Source organism: Crocodylus siamensis, chromosome 4 (genome assembly GCF_052110815.1).
Source record: "Crocodylus siamensis isolate JL-2025a chromosome 4, ASM5211081v1, whole genome shotgun sequence".
NCBI lineage: Eukaryota > Metazoa > Chordata > Crocodylia > Crocodylidae > Crocodylus > Crocodylus siamensis.
In genome coordinates this window covers 215,472,381-215,496,605 of record NC_143398.1, presented here as the reverse complement: position 1 = coordinate 215,496,605, position 24,225 = coordinate 215,472,381, and the positions used below count along the sequence as shown (strand labels likewise).

Sequence of the window (24,225 nt, the reverse complement as noted above, 5' to 3'; positions counted from 1 at the left end):
ACAGTAGAGATGCATAACCTTTAAATTACCTGGTAGTGAGCTTGATATATGCACAGTACAGGAAAATATGTTTTCAATAAACCTGATTAGCATTGCAGAAACAAGTGATGGGACTTAAAGACATGTCACTGTAGAACAGGAATAAGGGGCCCAGCCTGAGCTGTCATAGCAGGCCTTGAAGCAAAGAATGTACAAAAGCCAAGAGAGTATACCATTAATTTTCAAAGTCCCTGTACTGCCCTATTATTTTTCCTTTTCCCCTCTATTTTCATGTATTTATCCCTAGAAGATGTCTCTATTGTCTTTTCATTCCAAACTACTTAAATCTATTCCCAACCCTCTGTTGTCAGATTAATTCTTTGTACACATCCAGCTAGCATGTTTTCATGTTCTCCATTTCAACTGTGTTCCTTTCATTGCTGCTGCTAAGTGCAAGGCCAATATTAACAACAAGGTTATTATCAGGCTGATGCTCACTGCAAAAGAAAGCCACTTCCTCTCTATGTCTATACTAAACCTGCAGCTTTACAGCAGTTTAAACAACATACCTCAGCATCATCAGAAACCCCCAAGATTTTCACATCCCTATGAGAAGTACTTCTTTTAAGTCCAAAGACTCTAGTTCTTTTGTATGTCCACATTCCTTCTTATTTATTTTACCCAACAATGCTTTATGTTTTTCTCTACCAGAAGACACTTTTTTTTAATGTCAATATTTTGGCTCCCATTCCTTTATATTTAATACCCCTGTTTATCCCTGTTATGCATAGGCATGAAATATGTAATATTTTAATACATCAATCCTGGCCATTGTAACAGGCTTGTATAAAAATCAAGCAATGGACTTAATGAACTGGTATAGTGAAAAAGCTTTGGGGCTGTTATGAGAGGGATTATATAGGTGATGTCTATATTATATATGTGACCTTTATATTTCAAATCCTGAGATAGTAAAGTCTTACCATGACACATGATGTTAGCTATCTGCAGTGATTTTAACTAGTAGGATCAGATCTGAGAAATGTGTGGCACAGGTTATACTGTGGGTCATTATACCTGTTGTATGAAAAGATCAAGGCAGGGTAGGAATATAGTACTCACAGAAGAATGAGACTACTGTCCTTTAGGTGAAAGCTTGATTAGAGAAGCCTGATCTCTAATTTAGTGACTGGAAAGACAGTTGCATTTAAATAAAAATCCAAGTGTATGTTAGTTTGAACCATGGCATGGGCAAAATATAAAGTTAACTAATTTAGCATCATAGGAAATTAGGGGTAGAAGCCCCACACTAAAGGCAGAATCATCCCTGACTAAACCATCCGAGCCAAGTGTTTGTTTAACCTGCTCCTGAAAACTTCCAAGGATAGACATTTCATGTTTTTTCTAGTTAACCTGTTCAAGTGCTTGACCATCCTCATAGTTAGAAAAGTCTGCCTAATTTCCAATCTAAATTTCCCCTCATGTAGTTTGAGGCTGCTGCTTGTCATCCTGTCCGCTACTGCCACAGAAAAAAAGCCCATCTCCATCCTCTCTATAATCACCCTTTGAGTCTTTGAACCAAACCCCCCTCAGTCTTCTCTTCTCCAAGCTAACAACCCTAGTTCTTTCAACCTTTCCTTATAAGTCTTGCTTCCCAACCCCTAATCACTTGTGTTGCTCTCCATTGGACTCTTTTCAAACTGTCCACATGGTTCTTGAAGTGTGAGGCCCAAAACTGGATGTAGCACAGCAGATACTGTGCAACTTGCTGAACAACTTACAAGTATATCCTTGAGCTTTACAAGTACTGTACTTCACAGCTTTGTTCTTGTGTTCATTTATATATTCTGGACTCTTCCTGCTCACAATAAGGTTTTTGTCAAAAATTTTATGAGGGTTGGGCCATATAATAAAGACACATGAAGAATAACTCTTGACTTGATAACAGGAAATAAATAGTTTGCATACAATAGAAAAGGTGGGTATCACAAAGTTTGCTGAGAACGCTCTACAAATGTTTTCAAATATCAAAGTTAGTCACTGGAAACCTGTTCCATTATAACTAAACTAGGCCCCACAATGTGCTGTGTTCAGGAGTAATGAAAAGTACTCTAGAATTTTAAATAATGTCAGTCCTGTCCTGAAATCCTATCAGGGAAAACAATGCAGTATCTTTGTTAGAAATGTTCCTTCCCATCCTTCATATGAGATTCTACAGTCTGTGTCCTAGATACCACATTGCTTTACTGCTGCATTTCCTGTCTACACACACTAGCACAGTCCTGTACACAGATGAAGTTACATAAAATGTCAGACACGACTTTCTTCCTCCTCCACTGCATGGTGAAGGCCAGGAATAAATTTTAAAATATGCTTTCGGATACTTCCTTTCCTACTTTTCCGTGGGAGTGTGCCAAAAATATTTGGGACGCTCCCTCCCTCCCACTGAGGTGACATTGACCCATTGCTGGCAACACTGATGCTTCTGTTCCTTCTCAGTGAAGATCTCCCCACAACAGCGTCATTGTCCCTTTGGAAGAAGCAATCATCATCTAGGCTTGACTGTCGGCTCAGAGTCTCATTAGCAGAATCCTCTGAAACACAGGTCTGGTAGAAGCCATCCTCACTGTCCACTGTCATTGAACTCAATCTGCTTTTCGAGCTGCTTTCACTGGAGAATCGGGGCTTAATTGGGAACGTAGGTCTGGGTGCAGTGCAGCTCCCAAATAAATTAAACTCTTCTGTTTCCATGGCATTAAACAAAGTGTTGTCATTCACCTCTCCTAGAAAATAGGTATCAAAGAAGAAACATTATACAAGGGAGAATTTCAAAAAAGCCAGAGAATAGAAAATGTGTGTAATCAAAGACAATCTACAACCCAGCAATCTGATCTTCCTGAACTGTCACTGGAGAGATATAGACCTGGTAATTCACACCTGCATGTTTGATGGACATGTCATCAATTTCATTTGATCTTCTCTAGACTTTCTCAGCCTTCCCCTTTGCTCCCTTGATGTCATGACATGGTCTTTTTTCCAGCCAGGAAATGAGGAAGAGTGCTATAAGCATTTATTATGTCAGGTTAGAATATTGGTCTATCCAAACCAGTGTCCTGCCTCAGGCAGGGACTAATAACAGATGTTTTAGCGGAAGATGTATTTACCAACTGTGAAAGGCTGTAGAACTCTAGCTTCCTCCTAGATGCAGAATGCAGATTCATGGGGAGGTAACATTGCAAAGTAGGAGTGTCTGAGAAAGTTCATGGGGAGGTAACGTTGCAAAGAAGGAGGATCTGAGAAAAGTATGTAATCAACACCAACTTCTGTTTAGTAGGATTTATGCAAATGACCTTTCTTCCTGTGCCAATCAAAAAGTCAGGCATTCAAATTTTTATTCCCTGATACAGGGTTCCCAGTTGCCTCACCACCATACCCACTAACTGGATAAAAAGCAGCAAATGAGACCGACAGTCAAATAAAGTCTTACTTTCGACTGAGCATTTCAAATTTCTTCAGAAGCAGCTGTGACAGTCATAAAACATAGTGTGGTTTCCTAACAGGAAGTTAAAACTTACCATGCAGTAGGCGTTGTTCCTGTAACTGCAGAGACCGGAACTCCACTAGTTTTTCCCGCAAGGTTTGCTGTGGAGGGTAAATAGGGCTTTTTATCATTCACAAACTTTCTTTGAATGTAAAGTTTTTCACAGAAAATGGTGTACTCAAAAAAATTGTACTTAACTCTGGGAAGCAGGTACTTTCAAACATATCTATGACCTTTTTGCTGATAGTATTAACAGAACCTTCATAGAAGTCAGCAAATTTATCCCAGAAATACATTATTCTGTTAATTTCCAGCAGTGTTTTTGTATGAATTTTGCTTGTGCACCTAACATATGTTAATATGAGGGGGGCTCCAATATCTACTGATATGACGACAGGAAGCCCGACTCACTTCTAACAAAGAGAAATGTAAATTTTAAAGGCATGATACCATACTGGACCATACCACAATACCATAATTACTAATGAGTATCATCAATATTTGAATATTACATAATAAAAGCATGGGAACCAAAAGCTATAATTTTTCTGGTTAGTACACAGTAAGTTTAGTACCTAGTGGGCATGTCTACATGAGATGCTTACTGCACAGTAACCATATAATACTGCGCAGTAGCATGTCACACAGTGGACAGTGCTAATATGCTACTACACAGTATTATTAGGTTACTGCATAGCAGCAGCATTTAAAAGATGTTCGCTGATGCTATTGCATAAAAACTCTGTTTTACTGCACATTTATTTAGTACTTGCTTATACAAACACTAAATAAATGCGCAGTAACCATTTGCAGTAGCATCTTGTGAAGATGCACCCAGTGAAATTTATTTACCAAAAGGGAGAAGAAGAGACAGTTTCTCCAGGTATTTCCTATCAGGATTTCCAGAATTCTCAATACTGGCTTCTTTCATTAAAGCTGCCAGTTATGCCCTTCTGATATCTGTGTCATGTTCTTCGGATTTTGAAAAGAGCTTATAGTCACCAAAAAAGACCTGAGCACTTTTGAAAATATGGCCCATTGTTAGAAGTCTCAGAGGGAGCTCATTTCTTTTGGAAATCTGTCTCCCATTGTAAATCCTGAGCATTTGTAAATAAGCTTACACATGCTTCTAGTCTTTATTTTGATATGAACAATGGGCTGATGTCATGGTCAGCAACAGGACATGCTGTTCTGTCCCCTGTCTATAAATGTATATACCATTCTGATGTTGCTCAATATTTTTAATCACTTCCTCTCTGTTGTGTGTCTATTTAGGCACAGCATAGATGTACAATTACATGTATTACTTCAAAAAGAAACTTGATAATGTTTTGCTTTAAGGCAGTTTCCACATGTCAATCCACAATGATATATAAAGGTAGGTACTGTTCCCTGTTTTGAGGTTGCAAATATTCAATGGTACATACAAATCCTAGTTTTTGCTAGCACCACAGGCATGGTGTGCATGCATTTTTTTAAATTAACCTTATTCAATGTAAAATGAATATCTTGTGTTTGTAGGCTGCTTCCTATACTCTTAAGCACTATTAATTTGTTTTGTTATAAACACTTTGTACAAGATGAGGTTTAGAAAAGACATAAACAGATTTACATCAACAAGGTAGGAAATATACCCCTGATATTAAAGAGAAAATAGATTTCCATGTTGACAATAAAATAGATTTAATAAAACAAAATGTTTCTTAGTCTTTAAAAGACCGTTTTGGTATTATACACAAAAACTACATTAAAACACTGTCAAGTTTCCAAAGTAATGTACGGAAGAAGTTAGAAAATGCCCATGTTAAAGTTGCATGCACAGTCTTAACTCATTCTGTTGACATCTCTAGCAGAGATTGGAACAGAATCCACCAGTCCCATATTTCAGTTGTCAGTTGCAGTATTTCTGGTTGGTCCTATAATTAAAGTGTTTCAGTTTTAGCATTGAAAGAAAAACTGTAAACAAAAAATGTTTTTTCAGGAACTGCCTTTTAAATTTCAAAAATATCCCAATGAAATAGTTCAGACTTCCAAAATTTCTAGAAAAACATAGTCTGTCCATTTGACCCACATTCACAAATTTTGTTATGTAGAAGATTGTGAGGCTGAAGCTTGCTCGGTATGGATTGAATATTGAGAGATAGTGAGCACCACACCTGTAACAAGCTTCATGAAATAACTGCAAAAGGTGATTTTCACGGGCTTGGAATTCCTGGTATGTCAAATCTGAATGGATTTCCATGGGAATAGAAAAAACATCTTTTTGTAGTTATTCACAATAGCCAATAATTTCCTTATTCTCATCAGTATCAAATCAAAGTCTCTTCTAATTATTATTTAGCAACTAAAAATTTGGGAGCAACTAGATTCTCAAATAAACAATGTGCGGAATGCACTTCCCCTGCTGTGAAGCAGCAGCCAGCTGGACCAGGGGTGGGCAAAATAGGGCCCACAGGTCCTATCTGGCCTGCCAATCGACTCTCTGGCCCGTGGCTGGCCCCCTGGTGCTCTCCGCCCTGCTAGCTCTACAGAGTGGGAGGCCCCAGGGCTGGGGCACAGCTCCCTGGGGCTGAACAGTGCAGGTAGGACCCCCGCAGGCAAGGCAGGGACATTGGCACCAACTTCTGCAAGGGTGGCACCGCTAAGCCCAAAAATTAATGACTGAGGCAGGGCTGGGATGGGGATGTCCATATGCACCACCACTTGCTTTTTTTTTTTTTTTTGCCATGGAAGAGGTGCGAGGGGGAGCAGGATACACAGCTGTGGCTCAGCCCTGGGCAAGGCTGCAGGGAGTGGAAATGTAATGCAGTTCAGCCAGGCAGCAGGGGGCATGGCACTTGCTTATCTGTGCAAACTCTCCCAGCTCCCCCAAAGCCATAGTGAGTTGAACTGATCTGAGCTAGGGGTGGGTCCTCAGCAGTGGCAGCTGCTCCCCACACACCCACCCTAGGTGACACATTCCCTCACACACTGGGGTGGCCCTGGCTGCCCTGCCGCTCCCCCCCACCCCAGGCACAGTGCTCCCCTTGACCCCCTCAGGCGCGGTCCCTCCTGTGAGGTCTGGGAGAGGCAGTTTGAGGGAGCTCCAGAAGTAAACAAGCCACCCCACTCCACTCCCTGCTGCCCTTCTCCAGCCATGTCTCAGCCCAGCCTTAGGGCTCCCCCGCTCCACTCCTCCCACCCCAACCTCTCTGGCCAGTCCCCATCCTCTCTTCCCACCTCCCTGAGGCCTTCCTGAGCTGTGCTCTGTGGCTGAGCTTCTCTGCCCTTGGCCCCCTGCACCTCTGCTTCTCCCCTTCTTCTGTCCCTGTCCAGATCTTCCTCCTCCCCCTCTCTCCATCAGTTTGTTGGGCTTTCTCCAACCCCTAGTCCCTTCATACTATATTTTACCCACTCCTTCTCTTTCCTTCCCTCTAGCACATGAAGGGTCTATTAATCTTATTAATTTACATTAATAATTTTAATTAGTATTTTAATTAATCCACCATTAAATTTTGTGTGTGGGGCTGTGGCAGAATGGCCTCCAGGGGTACCGTGGCCTCTCCCAACCCTACCTACCTGTGCCAACTTGGGTCTTGAATGCACCCTCTCTCTCACCTGCCATGTCTTGTTGGTAAATATTTAATGGGAGGCTGCCTTCCTGCCCTCCTTGGCACAGTGCCTGCCTTGTTGTACTGGGGCCCTGGCCAATTGCCCGCTGGCACCCTCCCGGGTGCTCCCTCGCTTCTCTCGTGGCCTTGTTGCCACATTGGGGCCTGCTCCGATATGCATGCCCCCTCCTGGGGCCTGATCCGATATGTGCGTCCCCGCACTCCCCGCCCGCACTGGGGCCTTGCTCGCGCTTTCCGGGCTCCCCGCCCGCACTGGGGCCTTCTATGCCCGACTCGGGCTTCCCAAGATTGGGGCTCAGGTGGCCTCAGCCTTACCTGGCCCCCAGACCCTTCCTTGGGTCCTATGCCCGACTCGGGCCTTCCGCAATTGGGGCTCAGGAGGTCTTAGCCTTACCTGGACCCCAGATCCGCCTTCCTGGGCCTATGCCCCACCGGGCCTGTCCTGCTAGTCGCCCACACTGGGGTTGGGGTCGGGACACCCCAAAACACAGCACCCCTGCGGTGCTAGGAACCCCCCTTCTACTGGGGAGCTCCCTTGAGGCCTCCTCCACCCCTACAGCCTCACCTGGTCCTCCGGTTTTAACAATAACTGAACCCAAAATCTCCCCTTCCTGAGTTACAACATAACTTCCAAGCACAACCGAAATCTTCCCCCTCCAGGATTCCAACATAAGTTCCAAGCAAACCCGGCTCCCTCTCACATCTCCTTATCAGGGTTTCTTCTACCCAGTGCCACCAAGCAGTCACTCACCAGCTACCTGGCTTCTCTAATGTTTTGGTCAGCTTGCTTACACAGAGCTCCCTCTTTCTCCTAGGCTGCCGGCAGGGGAACTGACCTCTGGCCTCCGCCTTCTCTGTTTATAAAGGCCAGGCCTTGCCCCCTGGCAATCAGCTGACCCAATTAGTCGCCATAACAACTCCCACCTGCTACCCTGGTGAGTGGCAGCTGAGCCCCTTTCACTACCATTCAAGCTTTCAGTAACAGGCACCCTAGTGTCCTGCTGCCTCTAGTTACTATTATTCCTGCTACCAGTAGCAGGCACACTAGTGTCCTGCTACAGGGGCCCTCAACAACTCACCAAAACTCATTAAGTGGCCCTCCAGCCCAAATCATTGCCCACGCCTGAACTAGACTGGAGAGCAGACTAGTCCTGCAATAATTTCCAACTGATAGAACTTAAAAAGGATTGCAATTTTTGTAAGAGAGTCCCTTATATTTCCAGTTTTGAGTGATTCAGGAAAGATTCACAGAAAACCCTTGACCATGGCTATAACAGCTGCATAGCTCTCCCTAACATCATAGGGACCACTAAACAATTTTTCAGGTAGTAATTTAGGCATCTTTAAACTGGCATATTCCACAGGTTGGCCAGCATCTTCATGAGTTATAACCTAATATATCTTGAAAAGTGCTATAAAAACAGGGCTTGAATGGTCCAAGAATATGGCAGTAGTAGGTGCCAAATAATTTACGAATTTGCCTGTACTGGTTCAAGAAAACTAACGCAGTTTTGTTTTCTCAAGAGGTTGACCTGTTGTTTTATGCATGAAATGCTATTTACCTTGTGACTAAACCAGATTTGCAGCAATGAATTGGGTCACAAAAATGTAATTTTTTGTGATAGAAATGTGAAAACTGTCCATATTATTTCAGCAATTTAGTTCTTGTAAACTTTACTCAGGATCTTTTGTTATTTATGCTTCTTATAATAAATTATGTGGTTCTTAAATGTAAGGTGATTTTCAGGCTTGGGAAGGGAGTACGGTATTGTAGATAGGGCTGGAAATTGGAAGACCTGGGTTCTGTTCTGAACATTGATCTCCACTGGGATGCTGGCCAAGTCTCCTCACCTCTCTGAGTCCATTTCTTCTTTCATACTTTATTGTTTTATTTAGACTATAAGATCTTTAGGGCAGGGACTGTCTTCCACTCTCATTTGGAGCTCCTAAGTGAAATACTACTACTACTACCATTGACCTGCTGCTGTGGTCTGATGCTGAATCTGGGAGAAAGCTCCTTCATATACAGTATTGCTTCTGTGCAGTGTACAATGTTCTGCCCTGTTTCATGACTTTAGGAGATTTAATAAGGTAGAAGGAGCAGGAGACTACACCTGTTCAGACTCTTTGCTGATCCCACATGGGGACACCATGTGAATATGACCTTCAGATTACTTTGGTATTGGATTTGTAACAACAATTTGATTAAGCAGCTGCTACCATCTAGTTCAGAAAGAGCTAGGAATAAGCTGTGCCTCAGTCCCAAACCTTTCATTGCTGCAATTCATGAAAACACAGGAGTTGATCATTATGTTGGCAATCACTAACACTGCTACAGACTGTTAGTCATACAGGCTTGAATAAATTGCCTAATGATTGATCTTTTGCTTTGAAATAAAAGCTTTGGAATATATCTGGGCCACATGAAAACATAATAAAGTTGTTGTGCTTTCTGGCATGCTGAAGGTCAGTTTGATTTTAGAAGAATTAGTTGGAGTGTGTTTATTTTTCATTCTGGATTTAAAATACTCATCCTTCTGGCTTTTAGCAGCTGATCTCTGCTATCTGAAAAATGCATTTGTAAAATATGAAACTTGCAACTTTCCTTTTCCCCTCTAAATGCAAACTCCAGGCTCATTCCACATTTTCTGTTGTAGTTCAGAATTAATAAAAAGCTGTCTCTTTTGTTGATTTTAGTGCTTACTTCATTGCAGACATTATCACAGTGCCTTATCATGGTGCTATTAGAAGGGGCCAATTTGAACATACTGTTGAAGTTACCAGGGCATCACAAAGGCGTGTGGGAAATCAACTATTAGCACCCACTTTGGCGAGTTCAACATCTTCAAGCTGGATCATAATTGACAAAAATTTTGATCAACTTGTTCCATAATGCATCTATGCCACCCTACTTTCACAAGGTACTTTATGTTTGGTAACTTTAGTTAACTGTAAGTGCAAAACCACTATCCCACAGAACTGTCAGTATATGACAAAATGTTAGTGCAGTTCTATTAGTAAAAACCTCATTCTCTATGTGAGAGATCAACGCCCTATTGACTTCTTCACTTAACATTTTACAGAAATGTGTAATATGAAGGTGTGAAAGCAAAGTATAATTAAATTACACATAGAATAAGCATATTTGGACTTTAAGAATTGTTCAGTTTTTGAGCTACATGGTTCACAAATGTAGCAGGTTCTTTAGGCAGAAGAGACAGGACATGAAAGTACACTGTAACAAAGGAGCTACTAGTGCAGTGACAAACTGAAGTTGTGTAGCTCGGAGTGGGCAACTATTTGGGCTGACAGACCACTTAATGCATTTTTGGTGAGCTGTTGAGGGCCACGTACATAAAGTTAATAGTGGATTAATTAATTAAATATTTATTTTAATGGTTTTATATAAATTAATAAAATCAATGGATCCTTCATGTCCTAAACTCTAGGACTTACAGGGGAAAAAAGAGAAGCAGAAAAGGCTGAAGTGCTCAGTGCCTTTTTTGCCTCAGTCTTCAAAAGCAAGGTCAGCTCCCAGACTACTGCATTGGGCAGCACAGTTTGGTGTGGAGGTGAACAGCCAACAGTGGTGAAAGAACAGGTTAGGGACTGTTTAGAAAAGCTGGACATGTGCAAGTCTATGGGGCTGGATGGGATGCACCCAAGGGTTCTGAGGCTGATGCAATTGCAGAGCTGCTGGCCATCATCTTTGAAAACTCATGGCAATCAAGAGATGTCCTGGATGATTGGAAAAGGGCCAACATAGTGCCCATATTTAAGAAAGGGGAAAAAGAAGGATCCGGGAAAATACAGATCAGTCAGCCTCACCTCAGTCCCTGGAAAAATCATGGACCAGATCCTCAAGGAATCCATTTCTAAGCAGATTTAGATTAGACATCTGAAAGAACTACTTCACAGTTAGGGTGGCTAGGAGCTGGAACCAACTTCCTAGGGAAGTGGTGCTGGTTCCTACCCTGGGGATCTTTAAGAAGAGGCTTGATGACTACCTGGCTGGACTCATTTGAGTCCAGTCTTTTCTCCCACCCAGGCGGGGGGTCGGACTTGAAGATCTACAAGGTCCCCTCCGACCCTACTTCTATGATTCTATGATTCTATGAAGCATTTGGAGGAGAAGGAGGTGATTAGGACAAGTCAGCATGGATTCACCAAGGGCAAGTCATGCCTGACCAACCTAATTGCCTTCTATGACATAACTGACTCTGTGGATGTGGGGAGACCAGTGGATGTGGGGTACCTTGATTTTAGCTTTTGATACAGTCTCCGACAACATTCTTACACACAAGCTAAGGAATAGGGGTGTGCAAAATGGGCCCTATTTGATTCGGATTCAGATTTGGCCCGAATTGGGGAGAGTGATTCAATTTGTTGATTAGGATCACTGTCCCTGATTCAATTCAGCCAAATCCAAATCTGATTCAGAGATTCAGCGATTTGGATACAGACACAGCTTTAAAAGCTTTTTCTACATACCTTGAGGTAGCAGGCGTGGCTTATGATCACTGCGATGCTGGGGCACATGGAGCGTCCCACAGGAGTGCACGGAGGTGCCCTCCACATGCTTGGCAGCAAGTGGACCTTCCAGTCCACTTCTGGCTCTGCTGGGGAGCATGCTGGAGGGCCCCCCTGCGCCTCCCTGGCTTGGCAATCAGCCACAGGGGGACCCTGGGTGCTATTAACTTTCTAGTCTTTCTACCAGGTCTTTAAAGAGATGGAGTAAACAGACATTCTCTGAGAAAATGCTGATTTGTCTTGCTTTTACAAAAAACCTGGTGGTGTGGCAATGGCTGCTGAATAAAAATGTAATAATTAAATAAATTTTTCAAATCTCAAGAAACACGTGAGTTTTAGTGGACTTGGGGGTGGGAGTGGTTTGGATCATGACATAGTAGCTGGAATTTAACTTTATGATTAAAATATGGGTCAGAAAGGAAGGACCCCAAAGTTCTGGTCCTGCATGTATTTTTGATTAACTATGTAATTGAGCCTCAGGTAAGCCTCTTCATATGTCATAGCTGGTACATTGCTTTCCTTTCATAGGAATTTCCTGTGAATTGAGATTACCATAATCATGGCAATTCCAGTATGTCCATTCATCACTTTTTCTTCATTTATATCACTCTAATTTTTTCCTATTTCTAAAAGATTAGCAAGCATTTTAGCTTAACTTTTCCAGAAGTAGTCAAATTTATGCGCATATCCCTATGGATCTCCCAACATGTGTCTTCTTTTTAAACCAAAAGGAAGCACTGCTTTTATACCCATACATCATTTAAGACCAACCATGTAAAAGTACACAGCTTATTGAAAAGAAAATACAAAAGGTGACTTTACCTCTTGTACCTCTTTACCTATACTAGAAAAGACATATGATAGCTGGGGCTTTTCTAGCTTGCTTTTAAAGACAATGTGATCCAGTGGCTAGAAACTGATGTTATACAACTTCAAATTTAAAAGATGTTGTTGTTTCCTAGCCATGAGGATAATTGAAGTTTGGAAGACCCTCCAGAAGATGATGGACTCATTAACATTTGGATTTATTTTTAAAAGGTGTTTTAAATTTGTCTTTGGGAAAAATTTCAAAGCCTGAATTGGGGGGAATGGACTAGCTAGTCATATTGGTCCCTTCTGCCCTTGAAATCTAAAGTCTGTCAGTCTCCCTTTACATTCCCTTTCTTTCGTGCGTATCTGGAAAGAACAGGTTTTCCTGCATTGTCCTCATTTGCTCACAACACCTGCAGTCCTATATTAAGACAACAATTACAATCAAATCTCATGCTTCTACAGTATTTCAGCTGGATGTCTTCTGAATTCAGGAAGGTTTCTTTTTCCTTAGTACACAACTACATATGTATCTGGTTTTGCTTTTCTTCTCCCACTTCCTGAGATTGTTCAGGGCTGGAGATGGCACATAGGATGGGATCTGGTTTTGTATAGTAACAACAGTTGCCACACAAGGGGTGAAGCGTGCCTCTACTACCCAGCCTACCCTACAGTCTGGTAGCTATGGCACACTCCTTGGAGGTGAAAGACTTGCATTTAAATCCCCTCAGGTTGAGGAAAGCTTAGAATGCAGGAATCAATCCTATTTCTTAAGCACATTTTAGGCTATTATGTAAAAGGTAAGCACTACCATGTGCTGCCTTTATTTTAAAGATAAAACAGTTATTACTGCTCAGCTCTCCTCTCAGGAGAGGATCTGGGTCTCAAATGGATGGAGACACCTTCCCGTGACCATGACTCAGGCACCTAAACTCCGAGAAGGAATGAGAATCCTGACATTCCTGTGTTCAGTATGTGGGTGTTTTGGATCACCTTTCTAAGACACCTAAGTCTCTTCATCCATTAAATAGGGAGCCCTAACAGCTTAAATCTGAGTTCTGGATTCTACTTTGGGGTCCAGGCACCCAAAAGTTAAGGGTCATAGCACCAAACTCCTTTGTTGAATCTGGCCCAAGGTTACACAGCCCACTGTAATATCTTTCCTCTCAACCAGTATTTGTGGTTATTCAGCAACATGTGGGCCAGCCTGATTCAGCAAGCATTCCTTGAGTCTATGTACTGGGTATGAAAAATATCTCAGTGCACATGAAATTAAGCAATTGATAACATGCCCAAGGTAATTTAAGAATCACTCTAGGGAAGAGTTTCCACAAAGACTGCCCCCACAACTAGCACCACGGGTACAGCATCTTACTAGGGGAACACAGAATTTTGCATTGTCATTGCCTGTTCCCTCCCAGTCTGAAGTAAACAGCTTACTTCACTCTTTAGGAATATCAGTCTAACATATTTTACGAACAATATCTTTATATTTACACATATTCATGTAATTACCTTCAATAATTGAAGCTTGTTGTCAAGTTCCATTCTCCTAAAAATCATAGCTCCATTAACAGTCTCTAATCTGTAAAGAACAAATATTTTCAACGGTGAAATGTACAAAGGCTACTTAAGCATCTACAGTTATTTTATAATGTTTAGTTAATATTTATATTGCCTGCTAGGCTCCATTATTCTAGATGCAGCTACAGATTCATAGGAAGACATAGTTGGTACATGAAAGATTTTATAATCTAAGAAGACAAGAGGCATTGGAGAAAAGATTGGAGAGAGGGATCCATAAGATATTTATTTGCTCTCTCGATTTAGCTGTCATCAGAACCAATGTGCTCTTTAGACTGAGGAAGTCTTATAACAATCATTCTAGAAATAGCTTCAGCAAACAGTATTGTGCTGATCCAGCATAAGAACCTGCCTGCCTTATGCTTAATAATGCTTGCAAGAACAATTTTAATTTGTTTAGCTGCCTTCTGCCTTCTACAAGAAATAGTACTTTTTTCTTAGCAAATGAAGTAGGGAAGAAAGCATAGGGTAACAAGAAAATATTTATTTTGGGGATCATAGTATAATAGGGAATTACACAAAAAATATCTGAAGATCATGGTCTACCTTAAATAATTGCCTGAAGATTTTATTAAGTCCACTATTTGCTTGTGATTAAACCCCTCGATGTTCACTCCATTGATATTGGCAAGAATATCACCTGGTAAATTTAAAGAACAGTAAAATGAACATCTAAAATCTACATCACTCTGTCAACTTTCGCTAAAAAATAATAAATAGTCTAAATCAGGGGTGTCAAGCTTCATTGGCTCCCCTGGGCTGGATCCAGACCCCAGAGCTCATTGGCTAGGGACAGACATTACACATAAAAGTGATCAGAAACTGGTTTAAACCTGTAACGGAACATAAATTCAGTGCACATAAACCAGTTTCAAAATGGGTGAAACTGGTTTAAGACAAACCTGGTTGAATGTAATATCAGACTTAACTGATTTGGATCAAACCAGCTTCCAGGTTTAAGTTTAACCAGAGTCCCCCAGCATCCCAGATGTTTTGCAACCCTGGGCTCTGTGGGCCTATGCTCCCTGCTCCAGAGAACAAGGCTGGCTCTGCCCTTCAGCTCCCTAGTCAGAGCTCTGGCAGAAACTGCAAGTGCAGCAGGATCTAGCTGGCTTCCTCCTGTCCCTCTCCCCACACCACTCACTGCTCAAGCAGGGCTCCCCACCTCCGTCCTTCCCACCTCCTACAGCATGGACCCCAGCCCCATGCACCCTAGGCATGTGCCAGTTTCACTGGGACAGGCAGAGGGAACAGTGTCCACTTAGGGCTTTTTGGAACTAATCAACAGGTCAGCCTGTAATGTTCCTTCCTTGGAGAAACCTACTTAAGAACTTAAACTAATGAGAGAGGCTTTTGTTTTGTTGATGGGCTGGTAAATGCTGCAGCTCCCTTGCCTGTCAGGTCTGCAGACAGCATGAAGAAGCAAGGAGAGGGAGACTGAAAAGCTCAGTACTGTCAACAGATGCATGCATAGTACACACCCTCCTTTGCCTCAGAGTGCTAGCCCAGGGCTGAAGTTTGGCCACTCTCCCAACCCTTGAGCAGCGAGTGTGGAAAAGCCTGGGACTGTGCAGGCAGGGTGGGGGTTTAAACCCCTCCCTAATCATAGGTCATGCTAGGGCCCGGCCATCCCCTACTTCAGCTCAGTACTGTCGAAGGGAAGGGAGAAATGCTCTCGTGCCCCCCAGCTTCTAGCCTGAGCCACTGCAGGCATGTGCCTGCATTTCTTCAGTCCAGAGGGAATGTCTGTAAAGTTGCAAACTGATTCAATCTAGACAGGTTAGACTAACCTGCAAAGATTGAATCAATTCAGGCTCAGGCTTTTTGAATGTCTGTCCCTAGCCCTTATGTCATCCTCTGCTGCCAGTAAATGATCCCAATGGGGCTCTGTATTCAGGAATCTGGGGGCAGACCCACTCTGGCTTGCCCCAGGTCTATATTCCTAGTTCCGCATACCACACAAAACGGCTCCACTGGCTGCATCCAGCCTGCAAGCCATATCTTTGACATTCCAGTTAAATACACAAAAAATATAGGAGGGAAAGGCAAGTCAAGTAAAAAATATAGGATAATATGTTTTGTTTTGTTTTGTTTTTACCAGTTTGTAGGCCAGAGAGATGGGCAGGGCTTTTCTCTTGTATTCTGTAGACATAAGTACGTGTCTCTGGGGTGTAATCATTCTGGCTGGGTAATCTACAAGTCTAGAAAGATGAACATAAGAGTGGAACCATTAGTAAAGCCTCGGAATGAATTTTAAAAGTAGTTATTGCTGTGCAGCCTAATCAGTGGACAGTTTAATTCATGGCATTTCAGCATTTTACTTATGTAAAAGTATGCATATACTTTTACAAATATACGTTATATCATCATGATTGAGAAATTCAGGAGGTTTGCAGCACAAATAATACGTTTCCCTAAATTTATATTGTAAAAATGAAATAACAATACTAAATAATGCAAATCCTTTGTTTACTGATTTTCATATCAAACATATACTGCCTTTTCTTAGCCAAGGCTTCAAATGAGATGCCAACACTGAATGTATCTTAAAAAATAAAAATATACCAAAAATAACTTTTTAAATCAGAGGGCAACAAATCTGCCCCATCAGTTTATATATAAGCGTAGTAATTGACTCAATCATCTTCACTTCTGACCGCTCTTTATTTCTGACCCGACTACTTACACATTTATTAGCCACTGAGCTAAGTTAAAAAAAGGTATGCTTTTCCTTATACGCTAATTTGGCTAAAAATAGTATTCCCTTTTTGTGCATAAATATGGGAAACTGTTTCAAAGATATTCTTTTATGCATTGTAAATAGGGAAATAGCTACTTATTTCCTAAAATAAGCTTTAATGTTGTGCCTTAAGACACCTGATGCTTTTATTGAGAACATATATAAATGTATTTTATATAATCTTTTAAATATATAGATCTTACTCATCTCTCATTATCAGCATTAATGATATATTTCAATGCTATGGCCATGCTACCTATTGTAATTATGCAAAATGTTAAATGAACATTGATAAAGACTATTGGAATATACACACATACAGAATTAATTTGTGTATATATAGATTACAGGCCTCTTTCTGTACTATTTGTATTAGGCAATTACTCCTGGAAAATGTATCTATTTGGTTTTTCTAATGATCAAGGCAAAATGTTATTGAAATCAGTTTATGACAAAGTGTGAATGGTTCTTGAAAGCACCACTGTTTCTGAAAGAAGCATAACTGAGATTGTTATCTCCTAAATACATGTAATCTGCTATGGTCTGACCCTATAAACTTAGATTTCAGTGGGACTACTAATGTGAGGATTACTTCTGTGAGTAACTGTCCAGAAGCAAGCACTATGCTAACTAGTACCCATAATTACTTTTTATTTTTATTTGATGGGTATTATATTGGGGGAGCAGAGGAGGGGCTAGAGAGAGTTGAGAGAGTTGATTTTTGTATATTTTACTTAAAAATGAGTGTTGAACTTAGAAAAATTATGATGAGTGAAGTACCTATAAACCTTAACTTGTTAACATTTATTTCCAAAAATGTATCTATTTTAAAAGTACAGTACCATATGTTGAGGAGAAAGTATTTTATGGCTTTTATATTTTTGCATGTTATTCTCCTGTACTCAGACATTTGTTATCCCTTAAGGGTGGCACAAGGCTCTGTGGTTCTACCTCAGAAAACAGGAGGAATTCCTATTGGAATTATGTCATGTTTGCATTGCCTCTCCTGGACCTAGAACTGCTACATAAAAATATGCTTCACCTACCCACTGCCACCGAGTATGAACCCAATCTTCTTGGAAATGAGGTGAGACAACCGCCTTAGAGTGGCCTAAGTACATGCAAAGAAACACTCTGGAGACACAATGCCTAAGAGCAGCATTAGGTCATGCATCCATGGCTGCTCTAAGTTGGCCACACTGCTTAATTGCTCAGATTTGATACACATTGGAGTGGAGTGAATGTCTTCCATCCGCATTCCAAGGTGTGGCACAGACAGTGTGTAGACATGGCTTTAATGATATGTATTAAGGCTATAGAGGAATTATCCCAGAGTTGCCAAGCACAAGTTGGTCTAGAATCTTTCTTTAGCTTTCACTAAAAAGTCAACATCCCTGTTAGACACTGTATTTACCCATTTTGTACTGAACATATATGCAGTCTACAACTGGATTTGACTTTAACTTTCAGGTGTGGACAACCCCTTGCACCAAGACAAGTGGCTTGCCTAAGGTATTGAAAGGCAGTGACAAAAATGGAAATTGAAATCAGGAAGCCTCTTACTTTGAATCTTCTGTTCTAATCATCTCCAAATATTCCTTTCTACTGGAAGCAAGAAGTACACTGTGGATTCAGTTATTTGTTTTCCAGCTATGACAACCATAACAAGCCACAAAAGTTGTAGGTATTTGACTTCACAATTCTGTTTGTCCCAAAATAAAGACAGGCCAACCACAAACTTTGAATCTAGATTTGGATTCAAGTGTCATGGGAGATTATCAGATGAAACGTTTTGGTCTGTGTCCTTTTCTAGTCACAAACAGTTTCAAGTACGTCAAACCCCTGTGTCATTATAGGAAGCACTTCAGTTTCGTTATGAACACAAGCTGGTCACACTCGGTCACATAATTAAACTATCTTCACAGTATTAAAGTCTCACCTGAATTTCAAACCCAAATGTTTCATTATCTTCTTTGATAATAGCAAGGAGTTGTCTGTAAGAAAAATACATAAATTTGCACATGAAAGTCACACCACCTTTTTCAGTTTCATGTATTACTAAGTAATATACAATGCTCCTATTGACCAGCAGCCATAGGTTAATCTTATGAATATTGCACTTAGTTATTTCTATGTTGTCTCCCTTTCCAAATTCAGACCACATACAAATTGTACCTGATCTGGTGATTAACAGCCGTGGTACCAAACAATCCCCATTTTCTGTCCAGTTTTGATACTAAACCAACATCAATATTATCGATACTATCACTGGTAGTGCTGAAAGACTATAATAGATGTATTAGCACTGCTGACAATATAAAGAAAGAAAAAGTAATGATAGTAGGAAAAAAACATCTCTTTACCTTTGAGGCCCCGAAGAGTCTAAGGAACTTGATCTTCTTAAAGCAAACTGGAAACAGAAATGGAAGTTTGTAATTCCTAGTAGGTTCATACATTCATCTTTTCATATATAACACATACAGTTAATGATCTAGTAGACCAGTGAGGGCCAACCTTTTCACTAGGAATACCACAAATTAAGACCTTTGTCCTTCCCAAGTACTACTCCGTTCCCTTTGCTCTGCCCCTCATTTGCATTCTGCTCCCATCCCAATCTGCTGCACTGAATAAGCATACTCCAAAATCAATCTGTAAAGCCACTACTGCTCACTTTTGAGTCCCCTGGGAGAGGACAGTTTGTACTGTTACAAATTAGGTTTTACTATGTATTAACTACCATAGGAAATGTAGACTTAAGAAACTGGCAACATATCTAAACAGCTGTGAAACTCTTACATATAAAGTGAGACTACAGTGAGGTTTCTGATAGGGGTGTACAAAATGGACTGTATTCAGTTCGGATTCAGATTTGGCCTGAATCGGGGGCAGTGATTCGATTCATTGATTCGGATCACTGTCCCGACTAGATTCAGCCAAATCTAAAGATTTGAAGCTGACTTAGAGAATCAGCGATTTGGCCATAGACACAGATTTAAATGTTTTTTCTACATACCTCGAGGTACCAGGCACGGCTCATGAATGCTGAGATGGTGGGGCAGATGGAGCATCCCACAGGAGCATGGGGGGACCTCCCGCAAGCTCAGCAGCGAACCCAGAACTGAACCAGTAGTACTTCCAGTCTGCTTCCAGGTCTGCTGCCAAGCGTGGAGGGGCAGCCCCCCTGCACTTTCCCTGGCTCGGCAATCAGCCATGGGGGGGACTCCAGGTGCCCCCCCCACCCCAAAGCTGTGTCTATGTCTGAATCGTTGAACCTTTCTTAATCTCTCTGAACCGATTCAGAGGATTCCAATTTGATTTGGAAAGACTAAACAGTCTCCTGATTCAATTCAGATTTGGAGATTCAGTCACCAAATTGGGCCGAATCTCCTCCAACTCAACTCAGCAACTGAAGCTTTAGCCCTAGTTTCTGATACTATAGCATGGCAATATTTGGGTAATTGAGGGCTTTATGACATCAGTTGTATGCCATTACAAAATCTGTGTTAGTTCTCCATGAAAAAAATTGCAGTAATGTGGTGTGATGGTGATTCAAGCTTTATTTTTAAAACTGTCCAATATCTGCCCTTGTATAAGGCATGATTGTACTGCCAATAGGATAAAAAAGAGAGCTTTGAATAGATCTTACTACCACCCAATTCACTATGCATTACTGTGCTGGGATGATCACTACAACTTAACACCTTTGTGATCACTTAGAGCTCAGGAACAGCTACCCTGAAAGAGGAAACCTCTGGGAAAGTGTACAACAAGTGTAGCAAGGTGATGACCAGGATGATAGCTGCCAAGCATTTTAGGGTTGTAAACACAAAGGAAAATGCTGTTTAAGGTGATGAAACATTGTAACAAGAAGTCGTTGGATGAAAATATGAAGAAGAAAAAGTAAATATCAAGAGAATGATTCGGAGAGCGAAACGGTTTAGATCACAGAATTCATTCCCCCACAATGAAATGCTAACACTTAAGACATTGCTTAATGTCTTGAGACATTGGAACTGAAAACTGCAATAGGTAGCAATTCATAAAGAGAAATCCTGTATTGGTATGGTGGTGGGGACAAGCAGCTCTATAGAGCTTTGCAATTTGTTTGATTCTATAATCTTAGTCTGATCTCAAGAAAGCTGAGTACTAGTAGTTCTGCAGAACCTCAAGTAGCAACAGCCCTACATTTACTTTGATACTGCTGCTATTATTACAGTACAGTATGCTATGGAAATTGCAGAACCTAAACAAAGTGTGAGATGTGCAGTCTGAGCACCCATGCTCTTCATTTAGGCACAGCTTATGCCTGTGTATACCCAGCATCCACGAACACCAGCCGTGCTATCTTATTTCTAAGAGGTTGCAAGCAAATCTCAAAGAACTCATTTGCATGGTGTTAGGAAATACACTTGTTTACAAATCATTCTATTTTTCCATATATTTGGGAGCCTTTTAAAATGCCATGCAAAGGAGTAGGGTGAACAGCAAATACATGCATGCATACTAACATTATTCCATTGTGCTAACAGTGGGCTTTAAGAACAGTAATACTTTACTTTTCTAGCATACCATATCTCAGAAAATCTCAAAACCGTTTATTAACAATATCTGTGGGACACACAAAATTAGCTCTGTTTTACAAGTGGGAAAGCTGAGGCACAAACAAGGTTGCCCAAGGTTAAACAGGAAGTACATAATTGAACCAGCAGCAGAACTGAAACCATTTTAACTTTCAGACATCTGCTTTTATTCTCCCTTTGTGCTGTTCTTTATCCATAGATAGCCCAAACATATCTGAAGCATCACCTTATCACAGAGCCCTCCCCATCTCCACTAATACCAATGAGACTTATATGCTACATCAAAAGAAGAGATCACCAAGGTGGGATCCAAAAATCCTTCACATCTTTAAGTGAACTCTGCTCCCCTCAAGTCACACTTCATCGGTTTAAATGGGAGGATTAGGGTTAATCCAAGACTCAAAACATGAGAAGCATTGTGTCCGCACACTGGTATTTGTGGGGCTGTTTCTAAAGCGTAGAAAAAACTCGTTTCCTAATGCTAATTCCAGCATTTCTGTAAGAAGGTCTACAAAGCATTGAGTGTAATTAGATTGATTTAACCCTGTGCAGGAGTGCCTGTGTGACACTACCTGACCTTAACAGGAATAATGAAGGTGTCTTCATGCAAGGTAATTTCTAACAGCATACCCAAACATTCATGAAACCAATTGACTGCACCTTGATGTTGCATAGAAACAGAAAAGTACTTAAGAAATCAAGAAAGATTATAAAAAGCTAATATCAAATTGAAGCTGCTTCTTCCTGAAAATGTAAATATCAAATAAGGAATCATTGGCCTATATCACTAACAGACTTGTGGACTTCAAGTCCTTATAATTAGCCATGAGATGCAGACTTCTTCAAAATGTGCCCCTGTAAAAAAACCATCTCTGCAAAAATCCCAGCTCATTTACATGTATTTATCTGGGGGGGGAAATATTAGATGTACGTAAGCACCAGGTCAGTTAAGAGAAGTCCATACGTATGTAACTCTAAGCTGAACGACTTCTGCAAAGTACCCATCAGTTGTGCAAGCTCATTGTGAAGGATAGTTCCCTTGCATGTTGCAATTTATTTTTAACAAACATAGCCACCTCATAGCCACTGTCATAAATGTTATCTCTGAATCAGGACTGATTGCCATACAGAGACAAAATAAATTGTTTCTTTTTCACAAACAATGCTAGCTGAACAAAAATCAGTAAGACCATTCCATGGAAACATGTTAATCTGTCAAGTTCTGGCCTTACTTTATCTTTTCTCAGGTTGTACAAAAAAGATGAATTAAGAGCACATCAATTACTGTACAAAGTGAGGGCTTAAGTGCCCAATCAATACATAACAATTCTTTGATGATAATTTGCATTTATAATATATCTCAAATACTTTGAATTTTGATTGATTTACACCAGATCACTAAATAATATCCTGTAAGTGCTCATTTGCCAATTTACAGGAACAGTAAAAATGGAAACAGGATTTTGTTAGCAGCCAATTGCAAATGACAGAAAACTGTCATGTTGTTAACATAACAGGGGGAAATCAAGGAAAACAAATAATTTTGTATTGAGAAACATCCAACCCAGAAACTTTTAAAGCAGAGATGTACCCAGGTGGGCATAACTACATATTGCTGGTATCAGTCATATCTGAAAGCAAGCCTATGAGGAAACGAAAAGCCTGAACACAGCATACATTGAAGTAAAATAAATTAAACTTAAAGGACATGAGAAATCCCATAAACCCTGAAGTCAACAGCTTCTTTTGATTCTCAGCATAGCTGTAAAATGAGAACAAAAAAAAACCTGCCACTACTCTAGTTTCAAAATCTCTTTATATGTTTCAAGGTGCTTTAGGGTTTGAATTCATCCTGTGTTCACTTACTGCAGGAAATTGGCTAGATTTAGATTTTTTAAATAATTAATTACCATTCAAAACAAAGCAGGCCAAATTCATCCTAGCTGTAATTCCACTGACTGTTAAAATCACCCTATAGTTGAATCTGGCAAGCTACATTTCACAACAAACATTTCAAATTACTTGCTAATAACCTTGCAGATTACATTTATAACTGCAAATACAGAAAAACAATTAGCTGTCCTCTCAAAAAGAAACTTTCTGCAATGGTAAAAGCAAAAAACTTACCTGCCTGCGTCCTCTGGGTAAGGTCCCCACTGCATTTGCCAGGTTCTGAAATTGCTTATTATCCATCTGTGGGCTGCACATAGTTTCCAAGTAAGGAGTATAAGGACTAACACAGAAGCCTGCAAAATTGGCATTATGGTTTTGCTGAATGAGCCTTTTTAAGGACATGATGGGTGCTGATCATTTGAGTAGCACTGTCAAATAACATGGTATGACTGAAGAAACTAAAACTGCACCCTCCTCTACCAGCAGTCAAAAAGTACCAGAATGGAAAAGGGGCCACGTGACTTGTGGTTTAGGTGCATGTACAGAAATCTCTTCTTGTAGTTCACCAATGTTACTCAATGTTTTTAAGCTTTTGGAAGAGCTAAGAGTTGGGTTTTGCAATTAGAGAAATCTGCTTATTTTTCCACTCCTGGAAGCAAATGGATCTCTCATCAGGCAGATTTTATATTCTGTAATGGCTCTGTAAGCCAGCATCTGTTTTAAAAAACAGAACTTTCCTAAACTTCCATTCTCAGTGTTCTCTCACATTTCTCAATTACCTTTGGCATAAAATGTGGAAAGCCATGATTTTATCAAGTAATTACTTGAGTGCATGATTAGGGCCATAAACAAGAATTAGACACCAATATAAAAGGATATGTTGTAAAAGTGCTCGATTTACACTCTGCAATATTTTTATAGTAAATATTCATAAAGGGGAATTTGCATTTTGTTGCT

General features: G+C 40.6%; 1 protein-coding gene across 1 annotated transcript; it reads right to left on the bottom strand.

The window, feature by feature from the left end:
• Positions 1 to 1,838: 1,838 nt before the first annotated feature.
• Positions 1,839 to 23,743, bottom strand: CYTIP (cytohesin 1 interacting protein). The gene is made up of 8 exons (XM_090041254.1): positions 23,503 to 23,743; positions 19,159 to 19,205; positions 18,735 to 18,789; positions 16,154 to 16,256; positions 14,602 to 14,695; positions 13,987 to 14,056; positions 3,555 to 3,621; positions 1,839 to 2,762 (listed from the first exon to the last, which is right to left on the bottom strand). The coding sequence occupies exons 1-8, from the start codon at positions 23,668 to 23,670 to the stop codon at positions 2,290 to 2,292; spliced, it is 1,077 nt and encodes a 358-aa protein (XP_089897380.1). The 5' UTR covers positions 23,671 to 23,743; the 3' UTR covers positions 1,839 to 2,289.
• Positions 23,744 to 24,225: the final 482 nt, after the last annotated feature.